General features: G+C 42.2%; 1 protein-coding gene across 1 annotated transcript in view; it reads left to right on the top strand.

Annotated features, from left to right (window-relative positions):
• The window catches only part of LOC144685064 (activating molecule in BECN1-regulated autophagy protein 1-like), a 400,294-nt gene extending 396,079 nt beyond the window's left edge, over window positions 1-4,215 (top strand). The window contains exon 18 of the mRNA XM_078549599.1: window positions 3,385-4,215. Coding sequence (XP_078405725.1) covers window positions 3,385-3,944 — 560 coding nt within the window. The 3' untranslated portion in view covers window positions 3,945-4,215. The remainder of the gene's footprint in view (window positions 1-3,384) is intronic.
• Window positions 4,216-27,598: the final 23,383 nt, after the last annotated feature.

Below are 27,598 nucleotides of genomic sequence, written 5' to 3'. Positions count from 1 at the left end.
TGTTTTTTGCTCCACAGATGCTGCCAGACCTGCTGAGTATTTCCAGAATTTCTGTTTTTATTTCAGGCTTCCAGTGTCTGCAGCATTTTGCTTTTGTAAAAAAAATTAAACTAGGTCACCCTGTCCTAGAGAATAAGTGCAGGGCCTTGCATTTTGTTGTGGCATGGTTAAGTTGCAATACAACCAACCTTATCTTAATTTCCAGCACAACCCTGGACATACATTTCATAGCAGACTTCCCAATTGACCTTAGCATGTGAGCCTTTGTGCTTTCTCTGGACAGGAAGTTGGAATTCTGAGCCAGTCAGAGGTTAATCTGTAGGGTTACCAATTAAATCAGGTACTGCACTCCTAAGAGTGGATTTCTATTAGACAACTCCACAGAACGGTTTGTCCCTCCATCTTGAATATTGATTGAAGTAAGATAATGTATTTATTACTTATTGTCTTAGATTGTGTGAATAGCCATTTGAATGGCTATCTTATTAATATATGGGCATGCTCATTAACATACCAAGCCCTCTAAGTCTCAGTGGCAACAGTCTGCCTTGCTCTTTGCCAAGGTAACAGCAAGGATGCTGGAACTTTGAAAATAAACCCAGAAAAATCCTGAGCCTGAGTTGATATGAGAAATATGAGAATATATTAGTAAATCAAAAATGTCTGCTAGGTCAAATAGCCAACCTTCTCTGGACATGGTGGTATGTATGTATAATTCATTCTCAAGTTTTGTGCTATAATCTGTTTCATTGAATCCTGGTTGGGTATTTCCAGCTGTGTAACCTATTATTTCAGCAAGTAAACATACTGAATATCAATTCACATTAGTCGTAGGCATCCAGATATAGTTGTTTAAGCAATTTTATTCCTCTGATTCAGAATATGAGAGAGATCAGAATCAAATAGGTGATGCAGTAAAAATAACAGGAAGAAATGTTGATGCCAGTTGATGAATTCAGGTGGCTTATTTAGAAGAAAATGGGCACCTGTGGCTGATTCTAATGGAAAATGTAAATGATTTGTACATAAAATAATAGATACTGTGGACTGATTATAAAACAGAAATATCAGAAGATGCAAAACATAGCTCTGAAACCTCAGTGGCTTATTATTCTCTGACCCTCTTGATTAAATCACTACTTTGACAATCACTGCTAGTTATCTATTTCTATTATATGTTTGATAATGCATCTCTTACACTGCAGGGATAAGGTAAGCTTCTTCATACAGCTATAATCTAGTGACACTATTTGCTGAACCGTTGGGGTGGACACTGGTCTCAAATGTGCAGTAGAATGCTGCTGATGTCAATCCAGCTGTAACTTGTGAAAAGCCAACCATTAATTAAAACCTTACACTCTGGTGCTTTTTGACTGTCCTGTTAGATGTTGTCAATCGGGAATGTGTAGCAACAGTACAGGAAATTGATAAATCACATTTTTTTATTTATTGTACATCCAGGCCCGGTTTCTTATAACCTAGCTCCTCTTCCATTGCAGTGTACATCTAGATATAGCAGTCCGTATAACTCTGTGCTCCCCATTTACGTCTCTATACAACTAGGGTTTGTACAACAACCAGTCCTGGGATTCTAAGTTTCCGTGAGCACTCTGGCAAATAATTCCAAAATTTGAGGCTGACATGCTTGACAAGGTCTGATCAGTGTGCTTCATGTCACTAATATGATACCATCTACCCTGACATGATCACTTTCTGACGATCAAGTGATCATCTACAGTTAAATACCTGGAAATAACACCAATTATCAGTAATGAATTAATCCTTTTTTTCCCCCCTATCTCTGTCTCTAATTTCTCTATCAGGTTGACAGAATTTAAATGGCAATGATATGATTTCATGACTGCTGCAAACCTCTTGAAAATTTTACAAGAACTGCAATACATGATTTTTGTATGGGATCTGAATATTACAATTTAAAGTACTGCAATCTTTTCTAATGTAGATACAAAATTATAATATTCACAGTTATGTATTTGTATAGTGAGCTTCTGCAGTTGTCTGCATGACTGAGTATTGTATATGTGTGGTCATTTTGTAAAAATTGAAGTGCACTGTATGGCAAACTGCCAGAGATATTTTTGTCATCTCAAGCTGGAGCACCTGTGCAGATATATATTGCAAGCAGAGTTGTTTCTGTGAAAAAATTAGGTCTGCTGCTTTAGATGGGAAGGACTTGTGTGTATTAGTATTGACGCATATTCTGTATGTGTATTAATATCAATGCATACTATGTATGTGGTTTAGCTTGGAAAAAAATTGAAAGAAATGTCAGCATTAGTATTCTTTCTAGAATTGGATTGTTTTATATTTTATATTTCCACTTTGAGAGTTTAACTTTCCGCCTTTAGATTCTCCTCTTCTCCACAGCAGTCTGCATGACAGGCAAGCAGAGAGCCTGCATCTTTTTCTCTGCCAATTGCACCCTATATCTGTCTGCTTAGAGATATCCAATATCAGTCATGGTAACTTGCCCTCCAATTTTTCACTTGTCTGATTTCTTTCTTTCGCTGTGTGGAATCAAATCATCCATGACGGGCTTTTCTGTTTTATCCTGAACAAGAGCCCTGGTGAATTTTGGTAGGATGCTTACGTGCTTTTGACTTTCTACAGAGTCAGCATCAAAATACTCTTACTATGTCCATGGCCTACTCATGAGAGAACCAAAGGTTTAAGAACTGCTACGACCAATAAGTTGAACGCTTAATCGCCATTGCGAGGATGTTCAAGGTGGCAGCTAGTCTTATCTGGCAAAGAGGTGTGGGAAGGGTTGCATGATTTGATCTTAATGCTAATTCCAATATATTTTTTCTTCTCCATACCCCACGCCTCTTGTACACACAAAGTGTACATGGAAAACCCACTTTATAAATTGCCCAATAGTCTTCACTTGAGTAATAATATGGATTTTCCATCAAGAGTGAAAGTGAATCTTATTCTGTGATGGCATGTTGAGTTTTCCTACCCCTTATTGACATAAAAGTGGGGATATTTCATTTAATTGTTTCTGATGTCTCCCTATGATCTGCGCACATTAATTTAATGCTTTCAACCATTGCTACATAGCAGCAGCAATCCTTTTGCCATGTCGGAGGAAAGGAAGGAACACAAGGGTAAATTGGCTTTTGCCATATCCTAGTTAAGAGGGTCAAGAGCCACAAAAGCAGAGGTTTGTCAAGAAGCTGTTTGCTGGTGCTCTCAGGCAGTAAATGGAAAATTAACAGCTGAACTGAGATCTCTCGGAGAGGAAGCAGAGTAAATTTGTACCTAGGTAAAGGATGGATTTCCAAGAAAAGGCATCCTGGAATATTTTGTTTGAAGTACCAAAGTATTTTCAATTTATCATCCCAGGAACATATTGTTGAGGCATCCAATCAGAAGTAAGCAAAAATCTTTTCTCTTTGTCCTTTTTAGGAGATGCACCGGAGTACATTCCAGGAGAAGATGCCTTGTCTCGCATCCGCCGACTAATTGCTGAGGGTTGGATGACAGCAGTTGTTCAGCGAGAACAAGGAACCACCACAGCCTCCATGGGAGGGTTTGGAAACAACATCATCGTCAGTCACCGGATACACCGCGGCTCACAGACCGGGAATGAAGCGCTGGTGAGATTGAGCGCGCACCCGCCAAGCAACCAAGGCAGAACAGAAATGGACAGCAGTTACAGTCAGATTCTAATGGACTCTGCTGCACCCAGCAGCTCCAACAACTTAACAACAGACTTCAGAGAAAATAGCGAAAGGGATCAGACAGCAGAGCAGCTCAGCGGAAGTGGCGGCCTTGGGGATGACGGGAGCTTTGGTCAACAGCCGACCACTTCTATGGACACAGATGCCCTTTTCCACTCTGTCAGCACACACAGCCCCCATATTGTTAACAATATTGATAATCATGGCACTGACGACAGGGGCTCAGGCAGGAGGTAGAATTAGGTGCTCTGCTGTTCAGAGCAAAAGAAATAATAAAATTGCATGTCCCATGGTTTGTATGTGTAGAACCTAGCTAAACCAGCCAAGGAAATTCCACTTATTTGTTTTTAGTAGAATGTGATTTAAGTTGAATATTTTTTCCTTTTTTTTGTAAACTGGTAACTTGTTATTTTAGAGAAATGGAATATAGTCAAGTGCAAGCAATGGCGTACTATGTGAACACCAAAGATCACAATAACAAATAAAAACTCTTTAAAAACTGGAAGAAGACCATTGCAAATGTGATTTATTTAATTTAAACTTGGTGAAATCACACTTTTAAGAATGTGCGTCTTTCTCCTTTTTGTCATATGGACTATAAGAGTAAATACTTCAAGGTTTTGACCTGTCTAACTTTGGCTGATGTGGCCAAAGTAAGAATTACAGCAAAATAACTCTCAGACAAAATGCATCAGGCAAACCTTTTTAAATAAAAGTGTTTGAAAACTAACAATTTGTATATCTTAATATTGTTAAATTAATGCATCATTTTAATGTTGTTAATTTATTCTTGGCAGCACACTCTCTCTGTTAGAAGGTAGTGCATTCAAATCCCACTGCAGTACTTGAGCACATAATCAATGGATAATACAACAGAGACCATTCAGCCTATTGTGCCTGTGACAGCTATTTAAAAGAACTACCCAATTTTCCCCAATGCCCTTCTTTTACACCATAACCCTTTTAAATTTCTTCATATGAAATATTTATCCAACTCCCTTTGGTAATTATTATTGAAATTGTTTGCACACCCTTTCAAGCAGTGTATTCAAAATCATAATACGCTGCATAAAAATATTTTTCCTCATCACCTCTGGTTCTTTTGCCAATTACCTTAAATCTCCATTCTCTGGTTACTTGACTCCTCTGCTCCTGGAAGCTGAGTTTTCCTTATTTACTTTATCAAAACCATTTATGATTTTGAACACCTCTATCAAATCAGTCTTAACCATCTCGGCTGTAAAACAAAGTTGTCCAATTCACTCACTGCAGACTTGTGACGGCTTAATGCTTGTCATCAAGTGAGAGATTTTAATCAGATAATGTACATTAGGACTCTGGGACTGCCCATTCGACTGAGGATGTGATACCAGACTCTGACACAATCTGCAGGAGAAACAATCCTTAACATGGAAAGACTGTAGCCAAGCTCCATTAAGGTATCTAGTAAAGAGGCCTTCATTGAAGGAAGTGAAAGCATTTTAAAATATTTTAATTGTCACATGCACAACTGGATGCTGTGTAGTGATTAGTTGTCGCGACTGAAAATATTCTTAGACAAAGCTGCTAGAAAAGCAACTATACCCAAATACTTCCTGATTTCTGTCCCTTAGGCAATTTTGTATCTAAGTAGCCCCTTTAATCATGGCTCAGTACAGAACTGTAAGAATAAGGTGTTAATTGAGGCCCCATCTATGTTTTCCAGTAGTTCAGCTCGATGTTAAAGGTCCATGTGCTCCCATAGCACAACACCTTCCCCTGTCAGTTAAGATCAATATTGAGATCCTGGAAAATGTGCACTATTTGATGTACCTTGGGAGCCTCCTCTTAAAGTCAGACATAGACGATGAAATTCATCATTGCCTCTAATGTACCAACTGGAAAAGTGCATTTGAGGACCATGATCTCAGACTCGTGACTAAGCTCATGGTTTACTGGGCAGCAGTGTTCCCATCCCTCCTATATGCTTCAGAGTCTTGGCCAGCCTACATCAGGCACTGCAAAGCACTGGAGAAGTACCAACAGTGGTGCCTTCGCAAGATCCTCCAAATGTAGTGGCAAGAAAGGCAGTCCGACAGCAGCATCCTCACCCAAGCCAACTTTCCCAGCATTGAGGTGTTAATCACTCAAAGCCAGCTCTGCTGGGTGGGTTATGTAGTACACCTAACACCAGACTCCCAAAGCAACTGTTCTACTCGGAACTCGGTCGCTACCGATAACGCTTTAGGGATATCCTGAAAGCATCCCTGAAGAGGTCAAACATTCCGTCTGACTCATGGGAGTCAACAAAATGGCAAAGGCTCATCCAAGAAGACATCTTGAGAGACTTCGTCAGGAATGTGTTGAGGTGATGTTGCAGCATTGGAGAGCGCACGCAAACCTCCAAACAACCCATCTACCCAACCCTACTAGCACTACCTACCCTGCATGTGACAGAGTCTGCAAATCATGCATTTAACTTATCAGCTGACTTGGAACCTATTGAACCAGAGTGGAAATGAGTCCTCCTCAATCTCAGAAGCTCATGGTGGAGGGGATAATGTATTGGCATGGAGAGAAGATTGGTTAGCTAACAGGAAACAGAGGGTAGCCATAAATGGGTCTTTTTTCTGATTGGTGGGATTTAAATAGTGGTTAAATGCCACAGGGATCAATGCTGGGGCCTCAACCATATTACAATTAATATAAATGACTTGAATGAAGGGGTCAGAGGTATGGTTGCTAAATTTGTTGTTGATATGAAAATAGGTAGGAAAGTGAGTTGTGAAAAGGACATGAGGCTACAAACAGACATAGGTTAAGTGAGTGGGCAAAGACCTGGTAAATAGAGTATAATATGGGCAAATGTGAAATTGTCCAATTTGGCAGGAAGAATAAAAAAGAAGCATTTTATCTAAATGGTGAGCGATTACAGAGCTCTGAGGTTCAGAGGGATCTGACTGTCCTAGTGCATGAATCATGAAAGGCTAATGTGCAGGTACAGCAAGTAATTAGGAAAGCTAATGTTATCATTTATTGCAAGAGGAATTGAATACAAAAATAGGTTAATTTCTGTTGTATAGGACACTGGTGAGACTACATCTGGAATACTGTGTACAGTATTGGTCTCCTTAGGGAAGAATGTAAATTCATTAGAAGCAGCTCAGAGAAGGTCTGCTAAACTAATGCCAGTAATGGGCAGATTACCTAATAAGGAAAGATTGGACAGGCTGGGCTATATCTGCTGAAGTTTAGTAAGAGGTGACTTGAAAGGGTCAATGTGGAGAGGATATTTCCTCTTGTGGGAGAACCTAGAACTAGGGGCCACGGTTTCAAAATAAGGTATCTCCCATTTAAGACAGAGACGAGATGGAATTTTTACTCTGAGGGTGGAGAGTCTTTGGAACTCCCTTCCTCAAAAGGCAGAGGTAGATAGATTCTTGCTAAACAAGGGGGCAAAGGGTTACCAGGGGCAGGCAGGAGAGTACAGTCAGATCAGCCATAATCTTATTGAATGGCAGAGCAGGCTCAAAGGGCCGAGTGGCCTCCTCCTGCTCCTAATTCATATGTTTGTAGCTGGAGGGACTGCCTAAGAAGAAAGATCCCATTATAATGTAACAAGAGCAGGGAATTCTGGTTTCCTGGCCCACCTTCCTCCTTCAAACACCATTATTAAAAACACATTAATTGGCCGCTTACTTTATATGCTCTTTGTGGGATTTTCTATGCAGAATGCCTATTATGTTTGTCTATTTACCAATTACAACACTTCAGAAATAATTAATTATGTGTTAACACTTTTTGAAATTCCTGATGTACATGATAAAGTGATATGTGTGCAAATTCTTTCATCATCTCTCATAATTTACATTGCTGCACCATAACGGTGTTTTCCCCTTGTTATGTGTGCAGGGACCTTTACCCATAAGGGTATAAAATATGGAACAGCAACAGGATGTTTGCACATTCTTTCTCCAGACTTTGTACAGTCTACCCTATCATGGATTCCAAGCAACCCATTTAATTTCCTGAGGGAAAGTTATGCGAAATGCCTTCTGACCTCTGAAGATAATTGAACAAAGCTGCAGAATCTCTCTCCATCCTTACAGTTCCATTACTGATCCCAGGTCAACTGTTTACCACAGTGCCTTGCTCCCAGCAGCACAGAGTTACATTACATGAAGTTTTAATATCCTGTTCCAATAACCGTAATCCCTGCTCTTAACCCAGATAATAGTTAACCAATTTTCTTATGACCGAGTTAGTTGACTCAGCATTTTTGATTATTGCTGGGAATCTTCCACATGTTTGTATTTCTATATAGGGATGGGATGCAGAAATTTCTTCTAATCTCCATTCTCACGTGTGGAATTGAATAAATGATTCAGCATATAAAATATGCGGCCAATTAACTTGTTTTTAATAATAGGGGTTGAAGGAGGAAAGTTGGTCAGGAAACTAGGAGAATAAAATATTTCAAGTGACTGAAGTTTGTGGCTGTTTTTCACACCAAAATATAACGCATATTCAGGTTTATACAGCTGGTATTTAAGAAGTGATTTAAAAACATGGTGTTATGTTTTAGTCCCCCTTTGATTTCCAACCGCTTTGATTACAGTGCCCAAAGTTGAACTGAGGATAGATGATTGAGAATAGCTGGGACAGGTGATGTTGTAAAAAGGACAGAATTTGCTGCTCAGTTTCACTAATGGTTGGTGATGGGTCTTCTCTCAGCACAATTCTCTCTGCAATTGATTCCCAATAAATTCACAACAAGTTTCAAACATCGACCAGAACATCCATGCAGTTGGAATGAATGGGAATGCCATTTTGTGCTTGTATTATTCTGTGTTCATTCCAATTCCTGACTCTGGCCTTTATATAATAAATGGGAGTGCTGTCCTCTCTCAAATGACTCAAGCTGGCAATAGCTACAGCAGCACTATGGATAAAATGAAGCAGGGTTGGTACTAATTGGACAACTCTTTCAAAGAGCTGGCACAGGCACAATGGTCTAAATGGCCTCCTTCACTGTTGTATGATTCTATTATCACTTAGCATAGCTTAGCCGGAGATCAAAGTTCTGACAGAATTCGAAAACAGAGCCATCCAGATGGCCGGCAATGACCAGGACCGGTCCTGTGCTGACAGTGAGGTTGGCGCTGCTTTACCAAGTGAGGATCCAGCAGTGCAACATCCATCAGACAACCATGTTGCGAGTGATATGTCCTCTTTCATAGGCCACTACCACGCACCAATTATCTCCCCTTGTTTTTGCAGGAACATCTACCAAATATCCGAGAGTCCATGACTCAGGGCCTCCAATCAAGCCCCAAAGAAACCTCTGAAGAGGAATCTGAAGGCACCCTCCCTGAAGACCCATCGCCCACAACCAGTGCAGAGTCACACCTCGGTGGGACCTAGCTTTAGAGTACCCTTGGGATCACAATCTGGTGAGCACATCGCACTTTCTGATCCATAGCAGGCGGTGGCAGGGACTTCCCAGGTGACTGTCACTCAGAGGACTGCTGGAAGCCAAAACGTTGCTGAGTCCGAGTCAGATGACAAGCCTCCGGACTCGGTCATGTCATAGTTGCTGGAGCTTTTTTTTAATTCATTCATGGGATGTGGGCGATGCTGGCTAGGCCAACATTTATTGTCCATCCCTAATTGCCCTTGTTCAGAGCAGGTAAGGACAGCAGATTTCCTTTCCTAAAGGGCATTAGTGAACCAGGTGGGTTTTTACAATGGTTTCTTGGTCATCATTAGACTTTTAATTCCAGATTTTTATCAAATTCAAATTCCACCATCTGGTAGGATTCAAACCCACCTCCCCAGAGCATTACCCTGGGTCTCTGAATAACCAGTCCAGCGACAATACCACTATGCCATCGCCTCCCTATTAAAGGCAAGCTAGGGAACATCAGGAAGGGATGTCCGCTGCACTCCTCAGATTGCAAGGCACGATGGAGGAGTCCATCCATCTTCAGGCTGAGGTGAGAGCACTGGCATTGCAATGCACCGATGCCAACACTGGCAGGATGGTAGCCAGGACGTGTCACTCTTGCACTGTTGCATGGGCTTTACTCCATCGCTGATGTCATTGTTGGCCTCCAACAGTGTGTATGCGAGAGGGGTGCTGGGCAGCTCGATCTCACTCCAACCCTTCTGCTCACAGAGTCAGCCAGGGGCCCTCAGGCACCCATACGGAGGAGGATCAGCAGGAATACACTCGGGCCATCCACCCAGGTGACTCTGGGAGAGACTGGCCCATTCGATTCCCCTCTTCCTGTGATCTCCGCAGCTCCAGCTTCACAGGCCAAGGAGGGTGCCACTGCCACACAGCAAGACCCCAAAAGCAGGTCGGGGCCCCCCAAGTCTCGGCCTACCAGAGGATGCCCACCAAAGTCATCACAGACAGGGCGTCACAGTCAGCAGGCTGCCTCCATCTCTGCTCTGTACATGTCCGGGGAGCACCAAGATGTAGCAGTAGCAGCCTGGCCATGGGTATTAATCACTTGTACATACTGTTCACTATTGTCAATAAACTCCTAAGAATGTCTCCCTGCCTGTGGCTCCTTGTTCTGATGAGCAGTGTACTTGTCATTCAAATGTGAAACCTTTCTGCACAAGATAAAAGGCAGGTGTCTCAGTCCAGGGCCTCTTCCCTGTGCTCTGTGCAGCCTTCAGACCAAAGTGATGGTCCAGCTTCACACTCCCTGGAAACATTACTGATGGCTGCACCTCAACAGTGCTGGTCATTGGTGCTAGAATGTAGTGGGCAGGCACCACAGGGTTCTCTCATACTCTCTGTATGCTCTAAGCACCTTTAAGGTGGGGCTGGCCCCCATCACACCAGCACCTGTGACCAGTGATGCTGTGCACCAGCTCCTGAAGGGCTGAGGTGCTGAAGACGGACACAGCATCAGATGCGTCTAAAGTTTCATGGCTGAGATGGCCCTGATCATGAAGCGCAAGCGAGCTGCCCTCGGCCAGACAGGAATCAGACATTCTCAGAGCTATGTGAAGACCTATGGAGTGTCCTCACTGCATGTTGTCATCATCCTCCTGCAATCGAGCAACTATTAGGGCCTCCACTGCACCTCCATGACAGGAGCATTCTCATAGAGGGTGTTGGCACTGCAATAAGCCAGACTGGAGTCAAACATTCACAACAGTGACGTGAGGATCTATGGGGACATCTCACTGCATTTCGTCATCATCCTCCACAAATCTAGCAGCTACTAGGGCCTCCCGAGTGCGTCTGGCTTGTCTAGCCTGTGCAAGAGCCTCATCCCCATCATCATCACCACCGAGGACCCCCTCACCCCCATCCCCGTCAGTGTCCTCCTCATGGGAGGAGACCTCCAGCTCCTCCATCTCCTCCTCAGCCAGCTCCTCTCCCCGTTGCAGCGCCAGGTTGTAAAGGGCGCAGCAGATGACAACGATGGGTCATACCCTCTGTGGACTATACTGCAGGGCTCCACCAGACCGGTCCAGGCACCGGAATCGCATCTTCAGCATCCCGATGGTCTGCTCCACCAAGTTGCGAGCTGCTGCATGAGTCTCATGTGTTGCTCTGCTGTAGTCTGAGGCCACCGCATGGGTGTCATCATCCACAGCCTCTATGGGTAGCCCTTGTCCCTGAGGAGCCAACCCTGCAGCGTCTGTGGACCATGGAAAACTCCAGGGATCTGCGAGTGACTCAGGATGTATGCGTCATGCACACTCACTGGAAACTGTGCGCACACCTGCAGGATGCGTTTCTGTGGTCACACACCAGCTGCACGTTCAGTGAGTTGAAGCCCTTGTGGTTAATGAAGTCCCCTGAGTGTAGCGATGGAGACCTGAGTGCCACATGAGAGCAGTCAATCACACCCTGCACCAGTGGAAATCCTGAGATCAGGGTGAATCCAATGGCCCTTGTATCCTGGCTGTCCCGGTCCCAGGTGAAATCCTACAGAGGTCACCTGTGGAGCCCTGAAAGGAGCCACTGGCATAGAAATTGAGCACCACGGTCACTTTCACAGCCATGGGTATTGGATACCCTCTATGTCCCCTTGGTGCCAAGTCCTGCAGTAAGTGGCAGATGTGAGCCACCAGGTCTCTAGACATGTGCACATGGTTCTCAGTCATCTGCAGGAATGGCAGGCGGCGTCTATAGACCCTGGGCGTCGCTAGGCGCCAAGCAGCCACGGCTCACTGTCGCTCCTGGGCAGCGTGTACGGGAGCCCCTGCTGCCCCTTCTTCATGAGGTTGCTGCTCCTGCCTTTGCGCGGTCAGGTGCCTCAGTCGCTCTCTCCTCTGTCTTCTACAGTCTCTGTAGCCCATCAGGCATACAGCTAGGTCACCAGGGTCCATGATCCTGACGACTTACTGCAGCATGAAAGAGAGACATGGTTATCATGGCTGTACTTAACACCTTTCCTGGCTCTGTGTGACTGCTCCTTAACATTTCCTGGAGAGTGCTGGTCACCCCTCGGATGACCAGAGATGAATGCACTGCATGGCTGCCCTGTAAACCTGCAACATGGGGAACACTGGTCCAAACTGGGATGCTGAGATTGCAAGGAGCTGTGAGCACCTCCAGCAGTGACTGCTACATGGCCAGCGTTGGCGAGGAGGTTGTACAAAGTGTGCAGTCCAACTGTTCTGCGGCCCAATAAAGTGGTGGCGGACTGTGCCAGGGGTGGGGTAAGGTATGGAGTGTTCGGTAGCCCTTTGGTGGCCCTGCATTGCTTGCATGGGCGGGCAGGCCAGGAGCCTGACTTCAATCATATCACTGTGGCTGTGCCTGATCTGTCTTAGTTGCAGAGGCCTGGTCAGTTTATACAGGTGTCCCTAATGTGTGGCCACTTCCCTCACTTACCCTGCCCCCCACCTCGATTGCCTGTGCATGGGATGCAGCGCCAGGTCAGCACGTGACCCCCCGCCCCCCCCCCCCACTGACAACAGTCGCCTCCGAGGCTGGCCTGCACTTGTCCCAGACACTCTACCGGATGATACGGCAGGATTCCAACAGCCTGGCGGGATGGCCTTTTTAATTATATGCTGATGTATTACAATTAGCTCCCCGCCGACCGATGGCGGGAGACATGGCCCACTGTTGGCGGGCTAAGTGGATGCTCCCGACCTGCCTTCACGCTGTGGCGAAGCAGGTTGCACCATTTTTTCCGCATACGCCACCTATCACGCTCGCCGCCCAGCAGGCTTGGAAAATTCCGTCCTCAGTGTCAGTCAAACTGGATATTGTTTGCGACTTGACTAATACAATCTCAGTGCTGTGAAGAGGCTGGAGGCCATATTGTAGAATCTCAATAGGAAGAGAAAAGGAAGATTAGAGATAAGGCAGTACCTGAGAGAATGAAAGGGTAAAGGGTGGGTTCCTTGAGATTCTAAAGACAACAGTTTTGATGAAATGGGAACAGTGCCAGAGGATAGATGGATTGATTGTGTCAGCAAAGGTGAGGCTGAGGAACTGAAGCTGAATGGACAAGGTGAGGATCGAAGACACAGATAATGGTCTCCAAGGATGACATGAGTGTGCTAAGGGATGAGTGCGAGATATTGTAGAACAGCACAGAGTGGGATAAGAGTAGCCTCAGTTGCGTGATTAGGAGGGAAAAATTATTTAATGAAGGAAACTCAGGAGCCTGTAGGAGCCCCAAAATCGGGCAATAAAGAATCCTGAATTCCTTTCATTCAGATATGGATTCTCTCCCATGTATCTTCCACGTATAATCACTTGTACCAATTTCTACAAATAATTGAAAAATCATATATTAAACACAAAGATCTGTGTATCAATAAAGCGATGCAATGCAAATATACTTAATGGCAATAACCTCACTTGTAATATGGACTATACACAGAACAAGAACATTACATAACTCACCATTTATTGCATAGAGAATAACTGCTGATTGGAGGGTAGTTTGCAAACCCCAATGTTCCTCAAATGAGATGGTATCACATACTGAATGATTGCATTGTATATGGTTTCTGCATCATCCCAAACACTAGGGATGTATTAGAACCATAAATATTTGTTTATTTAACTCAGCAAAACATATCATTTGATATTCTTACAGCAGTTATATCAAAAATTTGGAACCTTTTGTCCATTATTTATGTTCCTTGTTCCAATCTGTGCACATTAATTGCTATGTGCAATAAATTAACATAACCTTGGGTCAAAATGAGACACACTACAGCAGCTAAATAGATACAAGTTTATGGCAGGCCACCGGCTAAAGTGACAAAGAACTAATTCAAACATTGTCTAGCTTGTTTGAATTTGCCAAAACTCTCTGTAGAGGATGAATTGTCTTCATCTCCCATGGATGCAACTAACACATTGATATAGAGAATACCATCTGGTCTCATCCCATGTGCTAATTTTTTAAAGTAGACTTTCCACAATGAAACTTGTGCCTAGTCATTAAAATACTGCTCAGCCAAGATAAAAAGAAATTTGATCCAACTACATGATTCAAGTGGATTAAATGACTTTCCTTTCACTCCCAATGTACTATATATAGTCTGAGGGTACCAAACCACATCCCATTGTAACCAATCCCACTGGACCAAACTATATCCCATTGTAAACAATCCCACTGTACCAAACCACATCCCATTGTAAACAATCCCACTGTACCAAACCACATCCCATTCTAAACAATCCCACTGTACCAAACCACATCCCATTGTAAACAATCCCACTGTACCAAACCCCATCCCATTGTAAACAATCCCACTGTACCAAACCACATCCCATTGTAAACAATCCCACTGTACCAAACCACATCCCATTCTAAACAATCCCACTGTACCAAACCCCATCCCATTCTAAACAATCCCACTGTACCAAACCCCATCCCATTGTAAACAATCCCACTGTACCAAACCCCATCCCATTGTAAACAATCCCACTATACCAAACCACATCCCATTGTAAACAATCCCACTGTACCAAACCCCATCCCATTGTAAACAATCCCACTGTACCAAACCCCATCCCATTGTAAACAATCCCACTGTACCAAACCCCATCCCATTGTAAACAATCCCACTGTACGAAACCACATCCCATTGTAAACAATCCCACTGTACCAACCCAATCCCATTGTAAACAATCCTGCTATACCAAGCTCTTTCCCATTTTTCCCATTGTATGCAATTCCCATGGATCTTACCTGTGTTGATTTTCACCAGGAGTCATTCATTCAGATCCTCAAGTCTGTTCTGCCGTTCAGTGAGATCATGGCTGATCTGCAACCTAATTCCATATACATGGCTTTGTCCCGTATCTTGGAGCTAACAAAAATCTCTCAGTCTCAGATTTAAAATTAATAATTGATCTAGCATCAATTGTCATTTTGGAAGAGTTTCAAACTTCAACCAGAAGCAGCTCCTAATTTTATTCTTGAAAGGGCCAGTTCTAATCTGTTCACCTTAACAATAGACCAAGCCTCTTCCTGTTTTCTTGTTGAGTGACATATAGGGAAAGAATGATCCAGCACATGCAACATTGTTTTCTCTCTCCACAGATGCTGCCAGACATGTTGCATATTTCCAGCATTGGCTGTTTTTATTTCAGAATCTGCAATATTTTGCTTTCAAATTCCTCCATGTCCCCTCCCTATCTTTTCATGTCCTCCAGCCCTACAAATCTTTCAGACCCCTGTGCTCCTCCAACTCTGGCCTCTTGCCTGATTTCATGGCAATTTCAGAGCTTAGCGTCTAGACAGCTGGAGGCCTTGAGCTCTGGGATTCCCTCCTGAAACCCCTGCATCTGTCTACCTCTTTCCTCGTTTAGAACGTTCCTTGAAACTTTACTCTTTGGTTCGTTTTTGGTCACCTGTCCTAATATCTGTTTGTGTCACTCAGTGTCAGATATTGTTTGATCATGCTCCTGGGAAGCATTTTGGAAATTTTACTATGTTAAAAATGAAATATAAATGCAAGTCGTTGTTCCATGATCAAAGAGTAGACTCCAACAACTTGGATAAAATACTCGCGGACTGTCAGCACCTGCATCACTGGAATCCAACATGTAGCAGTGCTCTCAGGGCAACAGGAGGGCAAGATGAGAAAAGAACATCATCTGTTTGACCTATCTTTAATTAGTTACAAATAGTTCATGTATTTTGTTCTTCACAGAACCAGGCCAGCTTGAATTGGTGCAGTAAAAACAGAAAATGCTGGAAAAACTCAGCAGGTCTGGCATCATCTGTGGAGAGAGAAACAGAGTTAACGTTTCAAGTCTGTATGACTCTTCTTCAGAGCTGAAGAAGTATTAAGTCTGTTTCTCTCTCCACAGATGCTGCCAGACCTGCTGAGTTTTTTCAGCATCCAGTATTTTGATGTTATTATATTGAATTGGAGCAAATTTTCTTCCAATCACAATGGTAAGTTTGTAATGCACATCAGTATTAATTCACAAATCATCTAGTTCAGGCAAGGAAGAATACATCATGAGTTGTGAATCACTGTGAAGACATCAGTCAATTAATGCTACTCTGCACAAACAACCTCCTGGTACCATGTCCTAAGAGGGCATTGGCAACCATAGACTTCCATTGGATTAGTCCCATGGTACTGTAGTGTGTTTGCCAGGAAACTCTCCTGCTCTTACCACCTGCCACATCAGGAGGATTTGCAGGCTGATAGCCAACCTGCTTGGCTATGTTACAAACACACCTCCCATGGTCAACAAGTTCTGAAGTGGGATTTGAACCTGAAACTTCTGACCAAGAGGTGGGGACACTGCCACTACACCACAAGATCTCCCATGCAAGCAACATTTCTGTTAATTTGAAAACTAAGGTGGATTTGCACAATAAACGGCACTGAAACTTAGAGAAGCAACTCAACAGCCTTTTAACAAAGCAATAAGCATTAATGCAAAGCCAATCAATCTCTCTGGCCTAGAAAGGGAAAAAAATTAAACTGTCGAATCTTATTCCTGCATATCATAAAATCCTAGAGAAAAAAAAATCTTACTTTTGCTTTCAACCTTTTTTCTCCCTCTTAATCCAATCTGTTCCCTCTCATTATTTCTTTTTCTGTATCTGATTTGACTAATTCAGCTCCCTTCTCTGTTTCTTTCTCAATTCCTTGAGTCTTTTTGGTTAATGGGATACAGTGTTGGGTGTTGTTGTTAAATAAGTTCTCAGATTCTCTGTTGCTCTCGCTGCTTTTCCATTATTTCACACCAGCTGACAGGGGAAAACATGTTCAAGCTGAAGGATGATGAAAAAATTCGAACTGGCACAACACACTGTGAGATTCTCCCTTCCAGCACAATTTCAGCCAAGATCCTTTGGGACTCTGTTATTGTGTTTTCATGTCATATCAATGGCAGCTGTACAGAAAAAGGACAGTCATGGTACGTCAGAGTGAGTGTTAAGATAAAATGTGAACTTAGAAAACCTAGTCAAGTGGTTACAATGTTGGCCTTTTTATCTGCACGAGGGGAAGTCATGTAGAACTGGAGGGCTGGAACTGAAATCAACTGACACTATTGGAAATTTTGCATCTCTATCGAAAGTGATATCCTCAGTTCAGGCACTCTACACTAAAAGATTGCTAACAAGCAATCTGGGATTGCTACTGGATTCGACTTGTGAAATCTTAATTGATGTCAAGGTAAAATTAGAGTATGAAAATTCTGAATTTAACAATTTTGTGCTTCCTTTCCTTTTGAGAGCTGACATAGGAATTCCACCACCAGCACCGCTCTGAACCAGAGGACACAGTGTGACTCTTGTGTGACCTCCACCTGCAGAATTACACCATGTGATCTCACAAGAGTTTCCACTACAAGAGCACGCTGACTTGTACAGTCTGACTCTTGGGAGAGCCCACTCTTCAGAAGCGGTATGAGCTGTACACCATGTGACTGCATCACTAACATTCGTGCACTACAAATCCAAACATACAAACATATGAAATAGGAGCAGAAGTAGGCCATTCGGCCCCATGAACCTTCTCCACCATTCAATAAGATCATGACTGATCTGTTTGTGTTTCGAGTTCCCCATTCCCATCTAACCCCGACAACCTTTGATTCCCTTGCCTAACAAGAATCTGTCTACCTCCACATTAAGAATATTCAATGACCCCGCCTCCACCACCTTCAGAGGCAGAGAGTTCCTCTGTCCTAAAAGGGCAACCCCTAATTTTAAAACAGTGCCCCCTAGTTCTGGACTCACCCGCAAGAGGGAACATTCTTTCCATGTCCACCTTGTCAAGGCCGTTCATTCAGGACCCTAGGCAAAAAGTAAAGGAAATGTGGTTACAACATCTGCAGCCAGAACTATCAGCAATAAACAGTGCAACTGTCCTTAAAGATCACACTCAACATCTACTATAGATGTTGCTTGTGTGACCAGCACAGACACATATCTACCATGACTGCTAATTCAATGAGAGCTAGCATTTTACTCTGAAGCCTTCAGAAGAACTATTAAATGCCCTTATTTGAAAATACATGAGGCTTTCCCTCTCCAATTGCACGGACAGAAAAACATTCAGTATTCTTCACTAATAGTTCAACTAAACATTGAACTATGATTCATTAATGTTTGATGCACTGCTGAATATTTCATTCTGTTTTACTTGTTTTCATGGAGATGTATGTTAGAGGAACACCTGGCAAGTCTTAAACATCCATAAGGATGTTCTTTCCTCATGAATAATATAGTTTAATTCTGTATTCTTTATTAACATTATTATAACTTTAAGATGTTTCAAACTCATTAGTATGCAAGCTCAATTTTATTTTCTCACTTGCTTTTCTGCCCATTCTGCACAGAATATTTCATGAACGATCCCCAGCTTGAATCTGAACCATTTTGAATCAATCTGTGATTATCCTGTAATCTCCAGCAGCTTGTGACTATAAAACAACCAAAGAAGAGAGGACAGGTTCTACCATCAGCACTGAGTGAAAAGATAATGCTATTTAAAGTGGGTACAAGAGCATAACTGAATGTCCATGTATAAGCAAGATTGCAGCATTGATCTATTGTTGATGACTGAGATAAAAGTGACAGGATACTCTTGATTTGATGTACCAGTGAAAGCTAAGTACATTATATGGTGATAAAAACTGCACAATCTTATGTTTGAAATTCAACCACATCACTCATGAGGATGAGATTGTGAAAGCTCTGGATCTCCTTAATCACATGGGTAGACTTGAGCTATTGATTGGCTACTCAGATCTCTTAACTGGCCAGGTCTCTAAGGAATTATTCTTATAGGAATCTCAGCAGTTTATAACCGTACATCAGATTACATAGGATATATGGTACAGAAACAGGCCATTTGGCCCAACCAGTCCATGCCAGTGCTTACACTCCATTTGACCCTTTTCCCATTTTCTCATCTAAATCAAACATTGTAACCCTCTCTTCCCTTCTCATGTGCTTGTCTAGCTTCCCTTTAAATGCATCTGCACTATTCTCTTCAACCACTGCCTGGAATAGAGGCCTTCTCTCTCTAATTGCATGGACAGGAAAACCTTTAGTATTCTCCATAGATAGTTCAGCTAAATGTTGAATTATGATTTATTGATGTTTGATGCACTACTGAATATTTCATTCTGTTTTACTTGTTTTTATGGAGAAATATGTCAAAGGGAACACCTGGCAACAGTCTTAAACATTCTTTCTCATCACTCTTTGGGTAAAGAAGTTTCTTCCGAATTCCAATTGGATTAACTGGTTAGACTTTGGCCACTGCTGCAGTCTCTCAGCATCTAATAGCACTGATTTACAGGAATGTCCTAAATTTCCTGTTAACCTTTGTTAAGGAACCTATCCATTATGATCTGCTACTTCATTGCTAGATAACTCTGATTACATTTTTACATGTCTTCTAAGCATTCATGTGCCCAACTTCAATGTTAAGTTGTGATTTGTAGCCAATAAATACATAAGAACATACGAATTAGGAGCAGGAGTAGGCCTTGAGCCTGCTCTGCTATTCAATAAGATCATGGCTGATCTGCTTGTAACCTCAACTCCACATTCCTGCCTATCCCGATGACCTTTCACCCTCTTGCTTATCAAGAATCTATCTAGCTCCGCCTTAAAAATATTCAAAGACCCTGCTTCCACTGCCTTTTGAGGAAGAGTGTTCCAAAGGCATACAACCCTCTGAGAGAAAAAGTTTCTCCCCATCTCTGTCTTAAATGGGCAATCCCTTATTTTTAAACAGTGGGCCTAATTCTAGTTTCTCCCACAAGAGGAAACATCCTCTCCACATCCACCCTGTCAAGACCCCTCAGGAACTTATATGTTTCACTCAAGTCGCCTCTTACTCTTTTAAACAGTGTTGGGATTAATTTTCCAAAATTCCCTAGATTCTGGGAAGGTTCCATCAGACTGGAAAGCAGCAAATATAACCCCTCTACGTAACCCCTCTATTCAAGAAGGGAGGGAGGCAGAAAGCAGGAAACTATACGTCAGTTAGCTTGATGTCTGTTGTGGGGAATGTGTTAGAATGAATCATGAAAAAGGTTATAGCTGGGCCCTTTGGCAAAACTCAAGGTAATTGGGAAGAGTCAGCATGGTTTTGTGAAAGGGAAATCATTTTTAACCAATTTATTAGAGTTCTTTGAAGGAGTAACATGTGCTGTAGATAAAGGGAAGCCTGTTGATGTACTGTACTTGGATTTCCAGAAGGCACTTGATAAGGTGCCACATCAAAGGTTATTGCAGAAAATAAAAGTTCATGGTGTAGGGGGGTAACATATTAACATGGATAGAAGATTGGCTAGCTGGCAGAAAACAGAGTGTATGCATAAATGGGTCTTTGTCTGATTGGCAGGATGTGATGAATGGAGTCCCGCAAGGGCCTGTGCTAGGGCCTCAACTTTTTATAATTTATGTCAATGACTTAGATGAGGGGAGTGAAGGCATGGTAGCTAAATTTGTAGATGGCACGAAGATAGGTTGGAAAGTATGTTGTGAAGAAGACATAAGGAATTTATAGATGAATATAGATAGGTTGAGTGAGTGGGCAAAAATTTGGCAGATGGAATATAATGTGGGAAAATGTGAAGTTGTTCACTTTGGCAGGAAGAATTAAAAAAGCAGAATATTACTTAAACAGAGAAAGACTGCAGAATTCCGAGGTGCAGAGGGATTTAGGTGTTCTAGTGCAAGAGTCACAAAAAGTTAGTATGCAGGTACAGCAAGTAATTAAGGCGACTAATGGAATGCCTTCCTTTATTAAGAGAGGAATTGAACATAAAAGTAAGGATGTTATGCTTCAGCTGTTGGTGAGACTGTGTCCCGAGTGCTGTGTACAGTTTTGGTCTCTGTGTCTGAGGAAGGATGTAGGTACATTGGCAGCGGTTCAGAGGAGGTTTACTAGATTGATGCCTGGAATGGTTGGGCTGTCTTGTGAGGATGGGTTGGATGGGATGGGCTTGATTCCCCTGAAGTTTGGAAGAGTGAGGGGTGACTTGATTGGAATGTGTGGTTTCCTGAATGATCTTGGTGGGGTGAACTCTGGGGGCATGTTTCCTCTTGTTCATAGGTCCAGAGCTAGGAGGCACAATTTTAAGGTTAGGGGCCACCCTTTTGGGACAGAGATGGGGGGAGATATTTTCTCTCAGAGAATTGTGAAACTTTGGAACTCTCTGCCTCAAAAGATGGCGGAGATGGGGGTCAATGAATATTTTTAAGGCAGAGGTAGATAGATTCTTGTTGGCAAGGGAATCAAAAGTTATTAGGAATGTGGAACTCAAAACACGAACAGATCAACCATGATCTCATTGAATGGTGGAGCGGGCTCAAGGGGGCCAAATGGCCTACTCCTGCTCCTATTTCTTATGTTCATAAACTCCAGCAGATAAAACCATTCCTCAGGGGTCTAGTTTCTACTTTGACGATTTGGCAAGAAAGAGCTAACTTAATCACTCAGCAATTTAAGGGTAACCTAACTGAGATCTGGTAAATTCAACTGATTTTGATCCGAACTGGTTAGTGTAAGGTTTCTCAGTCAAGCATCATTTATCCCTTGACCTCCACAGGGTTTGGGGGGGTTGGGGGGTGTTTGTGGGGAAATCCCTGACAGTTCTTTGGGAAGGAGTTAAAAGAGGGAAGTAAGGACCTTGGCATATATTTGTCGGGATACCAATTCCTATAACTAGAGCATCCATGAAACTGGCCAATGAGCAATGGTTCCTTTCTCTGCTTGTGCTTCTGAGACTGACAGCTCATTGCATTGGACTTCTCAGCAGGGTGTTAACGCTGTACAATTTCTGGCTTTCTGAACCATCACATCACTGTGCTGCCTGTCAATTTAGGATTCACTAAGCTTCAGAAAAAATTCTCTCCAACAGCAGCCCCAGGACACAAGCATCTGCTTTGAGTGTTTCATTCTTTGAGTGCCTGTATTTCCCTCTGTTCAATAATTTCACTGATCGCTGCACTTATTGTTTATTGGCATTAATGCCCATAAAGTAGGCTTGCAGTTAAAGCCCAGAGGTTTTTATTGGAAACAAGCCAGATAACATATTTGTTGGTATTGGAGCATGCAGTTTCTTCAGAATGAAAATAAAAGTTTCAATCTAATACATTTAGAATAGGTTTTACTTATAAGAACTGCACAAATATCTCAGTATGAAATGTTTGCAGATGCATTAATAGTTATATTATGTTATGTTGCGAGAAATTTTCAAAATGTCTTATGCAGCCCAGCTTCTAAGCAGAATATTGGAGTTCACACTCCAAGCCACTTGCTTTGTGTGATCAAATTGTGGGTTGTATCTATGGGTACCTTGGGGGACAAAAAAAAAAACTCCTCCAGAAGTTATTATTTTAAATTTATTTTTAATTCATGTGAGTAAAAAGATAAAGAAAATACATTCACATTATTCATCATAACCCAGTTGCGACCATCACTTGGGTTAACCTGAAAGTTCTCCACAAATGCCACACACCATCCCAACTTGGACATTTTGGACATATGTCACCATTCCTTCATCAGCTAAAATCCTGGAATTCCTTACCTAGCAGCATTGTTGGAATATTTTCACCAAATGGATTGCAATACAGGTACTTCAAGAAGACTCACCACCATTTTCTCAAGGGTAACTAGGGATGGGCAATAATGATGACCTTGCCAGCGATAACCATATCCCAAGAGTGAATCTTAAAAATGTTAGTTAACCTCACTTGTGGAAACTTTTAGCACTCTGCACTACACCCATCAATTAGCTATAGGTAGGCATGAATTGCCACCACTTGTTTCCATCTTGGACACTATTCTAGATATCAAACATAAATAGCTGCCATTGAAAATTAGCCATGTGCTATTTGGAAAAGAAGAGCTTGATCCTTCCTTGCCATTGATTCTCCTGACAGAGTTGGGTGGTTCATGAGGCTCAGTTGGGAGCACTCGCACCTGTGAGTCAGAGGCTTGTGAGCTCAAGTCACCCTTCAGAGGCTTGAGCACAAAAAGCTAGGCTGACAATGAGTATAGTACTGAGAGAATCAGTGGTGCTATCTCTCAGATGAGATGTTAAGTTGAGGCCCCACCTACTCTTTAGGGTTGACATAAAAGGTCCTGTGACACTATTTTGAAGAAGAGCAGGGATGTTCTCAGTTTTCTGGTCAATATTTATCCCTCTATCCACATCCATAAAGCAGGTTATCTGGTTATTTTCATATTGCTGTTTGTGGGAGCTTGCTGTGCAAAAATTGGCTACCCTGTTTCCTATGGAACAACAGCGACTACACTCCAAAAGTAGTTTGTGGCTGTGAAGTCCTTTGGGATGTCCTAACGTTAGGTGCTAAATAAATGCAAGTACTTCTTTCTCATTGGCCTGCCTTTGGGTTCCTTAGGTGCCTGACCAAAATGCTTGTGATTTTGAAGAGAGTACACACAATAGAAACAATATCTTATTATATACTTCATCATTACCCTTCATTTTATAGACCTCTATCAAGTCACTACCGGACCAGATCATGACTGAACCTGTCTGAAAATGTCTGGCATTGTCTGCAAACAGATATTCTAAAGACTTTAAACAAAAGGCAAGCCCAAAATATTTTAACCATGTCCTCTCTATTAGTTCTGTTGAAGAGTCATACGGACTCGAAACGTTAACTGTGTTCCTCTCCCCAGATGCTGCCAGACCTGCTGAGTTTTTCCAGGTATTTTTATTTTTGTTTTGGATTTCCAGCATCCACAGATTTTTGCTTTTATTCTTTCCTCTTTATTCAGGTTCTGCTCCAACAGTGGGCATATTGACTGTGTTAGTTTTATTATTTTCAAACTGCAGGTTTATTCAAGTGTCTTTAACATGTAAACTGTTCAATATAAATTATTAAATCCTGAGAAACACTCTAATCAATAACAGTTAGACATTTGGTTGAGACCAATATAGGTCCTGGATTCTCTCCAGTAATCTTAACTCTGAACTTCTTCTGGGCTCAACAGTACAATATTAGGACAATTACCATGAAAACAAATTGAAACAGATGTGTCTTAAAAGAGTCCAGGTCGTACTGTGAAAAATTCAAACTCTGGATCCTGTTCTCATGTTCTTTTAACCTCACTACTTTATTTAATAATAATGCCATGATGCTTAAATTAGAGGCTTTCTGTGAGCATTTTGCAAAAGTTGTATGAGCTCTGGTTGGTACTATTGAATTTAATCATGCCAATTTGCGTATGTTTAAAATGTGAAGCCAACTTTTGCTAGTTGATGTTGTGTGAGTGCTTTAATTGGTTCAAGTATTCCAAATTTCCCAAGGCAAAGACTCCTTTGCTTAATTATATGGTCACAAATATTTAAAAGTAAGTTATGATTAAAAGTAAACAACTTGCTTAGTCTCAGGAAATGGGTGGAAGAGAGTAAAATCTGTGCACTTTACATAGAGAACGGCATCAGATCGTGAAGCCTCTACACCAGGGAAGCAGAATGGCACTTTGCTGGTATGCTTGAGAATCTCAAATATCCAGAAATAACTATTCCAGGTTAATGACAATGATAATAGTCTTGCCATACTAAGCCACTAAAATGTGATGAATCTGGAAAAATAAAGGACAATAATTGATGATTCATTTATTGAAAAAGGTGGGCAAGGTTGTTAAAGTTGAGAAAGTGGTTAAAAATGCATATGGGATTCTGGGCTTTGTTAATAATGGCAAAGGGTACAAAACAAAGTGGGGTTATGATAAATTTCTGGCTCAGCCTCAATTGTGGCATTGTGTCCAATTCTGGGCATCGAACTTTAGGAAAAGTGTGAATGATTTAGAGAAGAGATTTATGAGAATTGTTCCAGGGATGAAGGATTTAGTTATGGGGATAGATTGGCCAAGCTGGGGTTGTTCTCCTTAGAGAAGAGAAGGTTGAAATTTGAAAGAAGTGTTCAAAATCATGAGGGGCTTGGACAGAGTAGATAGAGAGAAACTGTTCCCATTGGTGGAAGGGTCGAAAACCTAGAGGACACCAATGTAAAAGAACCAACAGTGACATGAGGAGAAACTTTTTTTACGCAGCAAGTGGTTTGGATCTGGAGTGCACTGTCTGAGTGGGATAGAGGTTCAATCATGGCCTTCAAATGGAATTGGATAATCACCTGAAGATAAAATAATTACAGGTCTCTGGCAAATGGCAGAGGAATGGGGCTAAGTTGCTCTTGCAGAGAGCTGGTATGGACATGATGGGCTGAATGGCCTCCTTTTGTGTTGTAACTATTCTATGATTCTATTTCTTACGTGATGAGTTACTGGTATGGGTCAGGTCTTCTCTGGGCAGTTACCTCAAGGACATGCTTCAATGTAAGGAAGAGAATGTGGACAGTAGCATTCTCTTATGCTGCTCTCAGGCCTCTACTAACAGCTCCTTACACAGTAGTATTGATAGAGAGCCAGCATTAACTCGAATCAAGTGGTTATGGTACAACGCCAAAGGGGATTTTTTTGGGGATATGCCAATTTATTAAGAAAAATTGAGAATAAATACCACTGCCCTGAATACCAGACTGAAACTCCACCTTGTCTGTCACTAGGCTTTGCTGCACTGCTGCCGACTAACTTTTTTTTGCAAGATTCTTTTTCTCCTTTTCTCTTTATCTCTCTCTCTTTGGTCCTCATGTTCTGATCTTACTTCAAGTTATAAGTAAAAAAGTTTACTTTTTAATGCATGGTTCACAAGCTGTGCATGAATTGAAGGGGTGTTTTGGTGATAGCTCTAATTACTTTCCCACTGTTCAACATCAGCAGGCTCATTGTTAATGGATGAATTGAAAGTAAGTCTTACAGATATGAAAATTACCATGCTCACCTTCAACAAGATGTCTGGATGTCGGGATGTTTGCTCATCATAAACCGTCACTGTTAATGAGGATATTTTCTCAATGGTGATATGCCTTTAGTTTCAAGAATCTGCTCCTCCTGACTTGAGCTACTATCACCCAAATATGATTCTTAAATATTTGACAGCAAAAATGGGGAGTGTCTGAGTGTTCTTTCATGGCAACACTTCACTGACTGTAATATTCCAGATTTAACCCAATTAGTTTTATAGCTTGGAGGTACTGAGAACAATCGAGTCAAATCTGAAAGGTGGGAGACAAGAGCCTGAAGGTGTTTTAGTAAGTGTAAAGTTATCAACTAAATATCAAACAACCTTGTGGCTTCAGGCTTCCACCCCGCTCCATACCACACTCTGGTAAACCCAACTAACTCTGCACTTGGTTCTAAGCCGTCCACTAGGAATGCCATTTTCCATCTGGTATAGATCTGCTGAAGAATTTGTGGCAATAATGGAATTAGTTTTAACAGTTAATAGGTCATCTGTGCACTCAGAGATTCCTTAAAAAGAATTTATTCTGTACTTAGTGACTATTTTGACTAGGAGGGTCCAGTGAAGGTGTGTGTTGAAACCAATATTTAAAATATACCAGAAAAGCAATTTTTAAAATTAATCTACAGGATGTGGGCTTCGCTGGCTGGGCCAGCATTTATTGCCCATCTCTAGTTGCCCTTGAGAAGGTGGTGGTGAGCTGCCTTCTTGAACCGCTGCAGTCCACGTGGTGTAGGTACACCCACAGTGCTGTTAGGGAGGGAGTTCCAGGATTCTGACCCAGCCATAGTGAAGGAACGGCGATATATTTCCAAGCCAGGATAGTGTGTGGCTTGGAGGGAAACCTCCAGGTGGTGGTGTTCCCATGTATCTGTTGCCCTTGTCCTTCTAGAGGGTAGTGATCATGGGTTTGGAAGGTGCTGCCTAAGGAGCCTTGGTGAGTTTCTGCAGCGCATCTTGTAGATGGTACACACTGCTGCCACTGTGCGTCAATGCTGGAAGGAGTGAATGTTTGTGGATGGGGTGCCTATCAGGTGGGCTGCTTTGTCCTTGATGGTGTCCAGCTTCTTGAGTGTTGTGAGAGCTGCACTCATCCAGGCAAGTGGAGAGTATTCCATCCCACTCCTGACTTGTGCCTTGTAGAAGGCGGACAGGCTTTGGGGAGTGTTGATAGTGGGGGATTCAGCAGTGGTAATGTCATTGAATGTCAAGGGCCAATGGTTGGATTCTCTCTTGTTGGAGATGGTCATTGCCTGGCACTTGTGTGACGCGAATGTCACTTGCCACTTGTCAGCCCAAGCCTGGATATTGTCCAGGTCTTGCTGCATTTGGACATGGACTGCTTCCCAGGCACTCATCAAAAAAGTAAAACATTCTGGGACATATGGAATTAAAGTTTGTCTATACAAGTAGTCTGAGGTCTGATTTTAAACTACTCAAAACTCATCCACGTGCATGGGTTAGAATTGGGCCCATTGTAGCTAAGAGAGTAATGAAACCTAAAAATCTAACAGGAGGATCTTTAGCAAAAATGCTAATCAAGTTTATCTCTTTTCAGATGCTGACAGCCCTGTTG

The sequence above is a fragment of the Cetorhinus maximus genome, chromosome 9 (assembly GCF_964194155.1).
Source record: "Cetorhinus maximus chromosome 9, sCetMax3.hap1.1, whole genome shotgun sequence".
Taxonomy (NCBI): Eukaryota; Metazoa; Chordata; class Chondrichthyes; order Lamniformes; family Cetorhinidae; genus Cetorhinus; species Cetorhinus maximus.
The sequence above is the reverse complement of the archived record's forward strand: the minus strand, read 5'-3'. Positions and strand labels throughout refer to the sequence as shown.